The sequence below is a fragment of the Gavia stellata genome, chromosome 4, assembly GCF_030936135.1.
Source record: "Gavia stellata isolate bGavSte3 chromosome 4, bGavSte3.hap2, whole genome shotgun sequence".
In the NCBI taxonomy this organism is placed as follows: domain Eukaryota; kingdom Metazoa; phylum Chordata; class Aves; order Gaviiformes; family Gaviidae; genus Gavia; species Gavia stellata.
The window spans coordinates 29,489,717-29,497,216 of NC_082597.1; the positions used below are offsets into that span (position 1 = coordinate 29,489,717).

General features: G+C 38.0%; 1 protein-coding gene across 5 annotated transcripts in view; it reads right to left on the minus strand.

Moving 5' to 3' along the window:
- Positions 1-7,500, minus strand: part of FOXP2 (forkhead box P2) — a 444,251-nt gene that overhangs the window by 39,460 nt on the left and 397,291 nt on the right. For all 5 annotated transcript variants that reach the window (XM_059816366.1, XM_059816368.1, XM_059816367.1 and 2 more), the window contains 2 exons: positions 3,751-3,838; positions 1,237-1,320 (listed from right to left, as the gene is read on the minus strand). In XM_059816366.1, coding sequence (XP_059672349.1) covers positions 1,237-1,320; positions 3,751-3,838 — 172 coding nt within the window. The remainder of the gene's footprint in view (positions 1-1,236; positions 1,321-3,750; positions 3,839-7,500) is intronic.

Consider the following 7,500-nt stretch of genomic DNA (forward strand, 5'->3'; position numbering starts at 1 on the left):
ATATACAAAAATAAAAGTTTCCACATGTCTTTACCTAGTAGATGATCTAAAATAAAAATTAGAATTTAGTTAGATTAATGAAAGCAAAAATAATGCATCTAAATTTTCTCTCACAAAGGTAGGGATTAAGGAAATGCTAACACTTTCTTCATTCCCCATCAGGTTATAAAGGGTGCCCTCAAACAAAGATTTTCTTTGAAGTACGTGGAGCTGAAAACACAAGAGATGGAGTATGCTGTCTTTCTACGTAAACATTAACTGGGCGTGATATGCAAGTGCGCTCTTTAAAACAGATTATGTTCCTTCTGCCTACATTTCCTGACTTTGATAGACACAGATTTTCATCGATACCCCAGCATTTAATCTTCAAGTACTGGTATATCCTTTTCATATTGTACGTACAAAGGTTACCGTCACGGTTAACAGTAATGAACAGTTAACGTATTGCATAGCTTCTATTATAAATGCAGTGTATCTAAGCATAGTATATTGTAAGTACTATGATACCTGACACCCTGACGGTACAAAACTGGACCTGCATCAGGCAATACATTTGCTTACATGAAGCCACATCCAGTTTAACGGAGTCTGGATCTGACTGCAGATCCAGCTGCACAACTGGGGCCTGATGCACCGCCGTGGAGCGGCTGGGAGCAACAGTGACTTTTTAGTGCCCATGCCAACCCCAACAACATCACAGTGGATGCATAACATTGCAGTCTTGACAGAAATTGAGCAAAACCCCCATGTTTACAATTGTTTAAATTCACTGTACAAAATAGCATTTTCGTTCATTTAAGAATAACACATTGTTTATTTGTGTTGCTTGTAAGTAATTCAAGAAATTTCCTAAGTACCTAGATTCTTTTTATGCTTACTTTTTACTGCCACAGAGTCCACTGAACTTCGAATCTTTCAAAGTGGGTTTCCTTTTAATATCTGTAAATCTATCACAAAAAAGATATTCTCTCTAGTTTCAGTCTCAAGGCAATGATTTGGACACTTATAGGTGTACTTTGTTTAGTGTCACCTATGGTGTAGATTGGATAGATTTTGTAAAAGATAGCATTACTTTTAAAGAAACATACAATTTGACAAGCTATTGCATTTTACCTTCATTTTATTGCCATATTTTTCATCACACTCATTGTTTTCCAACTGTCACTAAATTGTTCATTTTCTTAGTCTGCTACATTCGTAGACCTATTTACTGTTTATAAAGCAATATGCACTTACAGGTTTTGGAGATGGCTTGGGCTCCGAGGGTCGCATGTGCAAGTGGGTCATCATTGCTTGAAGACGTTCGCGTTCTTTAGAAAGCTGTTAAGAAAGAGTGAGATCAGAAGCATTTTAGAAATGACTGATACAGCTATTTTGCTGCAGTGATACATCTTATCATTGAGCTTGTCTCGGTGTAATGATTCCTGCATATAAAAGTCTATGTCAGTAAAAACTTATCTGAGAGGAAACGCAACTTTGGACATGGAAAGAAAGAAAAAAAACCAAAAAACTTTTATAGCCTTTCATATGTTAAAAGGTCAGAGAAAACAAATAACACTTCATCTTTTTGTCAATAAGAGAATTGAGGTCACAGTTGCCTCGACAGTAACAAGTTACTAAGACCATAAATTAGAAGGCCCATAGTGTCTCTTTAAAGTCCTGTGGACACAGTTAGCAATGGACTAGTGCCAACAGCTGTGAAGGGGTGAAGGGTCCTCAAAGCACAGTGCCTGCCAGGATTGTCTACACACTTCATCCTTTCCCACTGAGGTCCAGTTAGTGCCCCCTGCAATCTGCCATCATCAATCTAATTCAATAGAGTGACAGAGCCCAGGCAGTGTGAAACGCTGAACTCTGCCACCGAGTCGGCATCGACACTGCACTGGGTCTCATTACAACTGATGGACCTTACTTCACTAGCAGTCAGACAAAGCAAAAAATGGCATAATTGGTCACACTGCAAGCTAAATCTTCACTTGGACTGTTACATTACTGCCTAGCCTTTGTAAATGGTAAACAGTTCTTAAGAAGCCCTTAAACTGCCTTTAGAAATCATCACGTTACTGAAGCCTGTACATTTTCCTAACTGATACCATTTTCTGATCATATGCTACGTAACTATTTGTAGTTTCAGACTCAAACAAATTACCAAATTTAAAAAAAAAGGAAGAGGAGGAAGTGTTTAAAATATGTAACTTCTTGATAAAAATATCAGAACATAAAAGAGGAAAATGTATCTTACAACAAGAAAAGAAGAATCTTTTTTCAAAAGGTAGGTTGCAAGAAGAAATGCTCAAAACGGTATTGTAGTGATATGGCTTTGGATATCTACAACACGATTACAAGATTAATTACAACAAGAATCACTTGGTGTTTAATGCTGCCATTTTCCAGAGAGTTCTGTAATACTTTCTTGCATGGATTCAGCTCAAGAGTTACACCTGTAGACTGAGATTGGACTAAGGAAACTTGTAAGTAATTTTAAGAAGAGGAAACTACCTATATTATTCCAGATATTTTGGGTATGCTGGATATAATTTGGTCAGTGCATCTTTAAAGAACATTTGAGGCAGGAAAGATGTTTCTTCTTAGGCTTCATATCATGTGTGGGACACTTTAGAGACATGCTATTTGCTGTGACGGAAATTCCTAACAAACAAATTCAGCTAACACCATCCTGTAAATCTTATAAAAGAAACTGAAGCTTTGCCTGGGTTTATAAAGCTTTCATTTTAAGGGAAATGACAATAAAGTACATTATTGTACATTCCTGCTTTGGGTTTCCAGTATTAAAATACAAAAGACCCAAAGAGTTTGCCTTGGCTGAAAGAAGAACAAGTATTCTTACATGTATGAGAACAGTGAGACAATATGGTAAAAGGCAAGGAAGCTGAAAGGTGTTTATCCTTCTTTCTCCACGTATGGCAACAAACGGGGAAAAACATCTCAGTCCCTCGCTGTGTCCCTTGGGCTCCTCTGTACCTTCCCAACAGGAGACAGGACTCCTGAGAAATGCCCTCCTACGACTCCCATACAGGTGGGAGGGGACCACATGGTGTAAGCGTGACCGCATGGTCATTCTGGGCTGCCAAGGTTTGCGCCCAGCCTCGGTAGCCTGGTAAGTGTAATCTCAATACTGGGAGACCCCAGGGGTACTCGGGACTTCTTCCGTAAGCTGAAGGGAGCATTCACATACATGCAGTGACCTCTAACGGTTAGAGCCTGAACAAGGCACCCGAGTGCAGCGGTCCCAGCCACAGGACTCCCTGGGGACCTCCCTGAGTGGGTCTGACATCACACCTTCTGCTTGCAGAAAAATGCCCGCCATCAGGCTGGGAGTCATTTTGGGTGGAGATACGCTCTGCTACTCCTTTGTCCTTCAGAACAGCATAGACAAGCATCGGGTCAGAAGGGGAAGAAGGAAGAGGGGTCCTGACCCAGCATTTCAAGAACTGAAGATGGCTTGGATCCAGTGTCTGCTCCAGGGACTGCATTTTTCATTCATGATGAATGGCATTAGGGTCTTAGTTCAAGCAAAATTCTGTAGACATTGCTGATGTTAGATAATTATTGCATAATTTACAATGTGAAAAATCTTTAAGTAAAAAAAAAATCCACTTGTTCATGAATATCAACAAATTTCACGCAAGAAACATATGGCTTTAAGCTAGAGTCACTAAGGCAAGTGTTTTCAATTTAGTTTAGGTTAATAGTAAATAAGTAATAGCATAATACATCCATGTAACAAACCTGTATTTCTAACTGCTGAACCACTTGCATTTGCACCCGACACTGAGCAGTGCTTCTGTCATCCAATGCATGTTCATTGTTAAGGTGCCTAAAGAAAAAAGAGAACACTAATAAGACACTGTTAAGGTGATGAAAATTTCTTTATGAGTCCATTTTTCTCTCCTGTGCATATGGCTTCCATTAGTTTCAACGGGAGTTATGCTAAAAGACCTTGTCAGAGCATGCCTTAGATACAACAACACAAAATAACAAAACTTATTATTTAATTTAGTTCTACAAACTTTCTCAGTGTTGACTGCCAGATACCCAGTTCTTATCTCCCAGGTCACATATGCCATCTAAAGGCCAATGTAACTGGTTATCAATAATCGGTAGAGTGACTGAACTGATTTCCACTCCCTGTCACTGGTGCAGATGAACAGAGAATCACCTTACAGCTGATTCCTCAAAAGATGTAATTGCTTTTAGGCTGCTTGAACTACTGTGAATTAATGTAGACTTTGTTAAGATTTCTCTATCTGCTCTTCTTTAACCATTAAGCAAAAACAACAGAAAATCTGTTCCCCCTTCCCCAAAACAGAGCTGTAGGGGAACATCACTGATTTTCACTGCAGTTTCCAGAAGCAGCCTCTGAAGACGATGGCAGTGATCCGGCTCCACAGTCCAAGGAAGATAAAGGCAGGGGAAGGAACAGCTACACACCTTACACACACAGCAAGCCTCCTGGGAGGGGTTCAGGCTACGCATGCCAGTTTAGGAAAGCAAAACCACACTCTGCAACAGGGAAAGAGTACCTCAGTGAGTGGCTGTCCATAACTAGAGTACAGCCCAGACCCGTCTGGCTGTCCCCCGTACGTTTCAGTCGAGTACAACTTTACAAAGCTCATTTAATACTGTTTTTTGAAGGACAGCGATTTCAGTTTATTCTCTCTCTTTTCCAGGATCAAAGAAGTTCCTTTTGGAGCTTTAATAGCGGGTTTGCTGCTCCACTGAGAAGAAAATGTAAGGATCAGGCTACAGAAGAAATGGGAGCAAAGGAGTTATGCCTTTGAATGTGGATTTACTGGCTATTTCCACCGTAGGCATGAGGCTTGCAGGGACTACAGTTACAGATGGTCTCACAGTTAGAGGAACAAAGTTATCTATACCATGGAGGAAATATATCTTCTCCTTTATCTTTTTTAGCAGAATTAATCAGAAAACTATGCAGTTATTTGATTGGTAATCTATGGGAAAAATGTGTTTGTCAGAAACAGTGGAAAAATAGAGGGGACTGCATCTCACTTCTACTGAAATTTGTCTGGTTTTACTCAAATCATGACTTCACAGTTTTAGGACCCAATGATAGGGTTTGCAGGTGAGTAAAATACAACAGGTTCTGCTACCCTTGCAAGAGGCATGGCTGGGGAAGAGATGTAAGTAATTATGAAAGATTTTGTTCATTCTTTTAATAAAAATTGTTTAAAAGTATACGTGTAACTTGCTTGGTAGTTTATGCTAAGTTCAAGCACCACCAAGGACACCGCATTTCCTTTAGCTGAGTCATAAAACCTACAATTTATTTATTTGCAAAGGAACTGACTTCATTCCCCCATGATGCAAAAATGCACGATCAGTTTAAAAGCTAGGTAATTGGTCAGAACGTACCATTCACTTGTTTTCTGAAATTTTGATTCAAAAGAATTTTACTTCCTCAATTACACAGGCATGATAGTGTGCGGTCTGTTAGTGTAATGGTTTAATGTTTTCAGTTAATTGAGTGCAAAATTGCCAGAAAAAGGGCTGGAGACAGAATTTACCTCTGCATAATCACCACTATCACCAGTACACACCACTGTGTTTCCACATGCATATATGCTCACCTATGTATGCACACAGGTATACACGCATAACACATGACAGCAAGCAATGGTTTAGGTATAAAAGATCTCCTGGCCCGAGTCTGAGGTCACTGCCTACTCATGTTTATTTATTAGTTATTACAACACCGTATGTTTGCATAACACCTTACAAAATAGATACAGACACAATCCTTGCCCTGAGGAACTTTAAATGTAACACCAGTATGCAGTGCGGAAGAAGAAAGTCCAGTATAATATAACTTCAATATGATTACACGGTAACTTGGGAGACTGTAACATGTTTCTTGAGAGTTAACACAGTAATCTTCAGAAACTCATGAGATATACACATCCCTTATTCCATACTTTCACGTCATGTGGTTGCTTGTGCTGTGCCTTTTGGAGAAAAGCTATTTTATGGAAACATTAAGAGTGTAAAAATTGTCTTAAGAATTATTTTTTCTGATCTTTTTTGCCTGTGAAGTAGGCTTGCTTTATTTATCATGCATGTACAGGCAATGTAGTGAAAGAAAAACTAGGTCTAATGCATTTTTAAAAACCTCTAAAATAACTTTTCTCTATATAAAGTTGATGCAGTCTTAGGGTTCAATATGCTACAAGCTGCCAAGACAGACATACATTCTTTCCTCCAGAAGACTGGGAATCATTCCAAAGGGGTTTTTTTTTTTGTTTCTTGTCATGCCCTTTAAGTTATGTACAAGTTGTGCTGGTCAATTTTCATACTTCATCGGCATATTCCTAATCTTTTATCTTGTCTGCATGCTTTACTAATCCGATGTTAACTTGATTTATAATTGAGAAAAACAGATTTTTTTTTTTAAGGGGAGAAAATATTTTAGAGGACTGGAAAGTGTTCCTGAAGAGCCGAGTTATTGGTTTGGAAGTGTAAAGTTGACTGTGCAATACACATGCAGTTTAATTAATTATTTTGCTGTTTATTCAGTTGTTGAAAGAAACAGGATTTTCTCCTGATTATATTTGCAACATATTAGGAAGTCAGGAGAGAAATTATGAAGTACACATAGGATTATAAAGCAGACTGGAATGAAAGTATTATTGATAACTGGACAATATAAACAGTACAGCACGTTTGTAAAGAGGTAGATAGGGGATGACATATTCTAGGAACACCCTGGAATAAATACCAAAGTGGGTCAAAATGTACTATTTTTTTGCAAACAGATTTGGAGCCTGTAAAGCAAAAGATAATACACCATTAGAGGAAAGAAGAGAGATAGTTTCAACAAAAATTCTAGTGGACATTTACCCATATCAATTAACCTCTATATAACTTGGCACTCTTGTCAGTCTCTCTCAAAAGCAGCCCAGGACTAAAATAGCAAAGTGCTATAGGTCAGGATGAGGTGCACTAGCAGAGTTACGTGGAGGAATATACACAGAACCTGTCTGTGCTATGCTCAGTTCCAGCCAGAGCTATTATAAGCTTCTCTTTAATGAGCACTAAAATTCAGTCACACATTTTTAAAAGGAGAGCATATGTTACTAAAACATGATTGGTTTATGTTACAAAATGCAAATGAAAATTCTTTGAAAATATTTGAAAAAAAATACATTTGCAGCTTTAACATCATTGCCAATGATGTCCTTTAATATTTTTAATTGCACAATTTAACTTTATTTTTTAAGAAATGTGACACATTTTACAGCTGAGAAATTAAAACAATATATTCACAACAGCAAGTAATAGGGTAATAATTTTCATCCTGGAGAGTTTATACTAATATTATTACCTTTACTTCTTTAAAGGTAAGAGTAAATTTAAGTGTGCAGACCCACCAGTAACTACAAAATGTGCAACATGCATTCTTTTTTAAATTTTTTGCATATTTTATGTGTACATCCATATGTGTATGTGTGTACATGTATG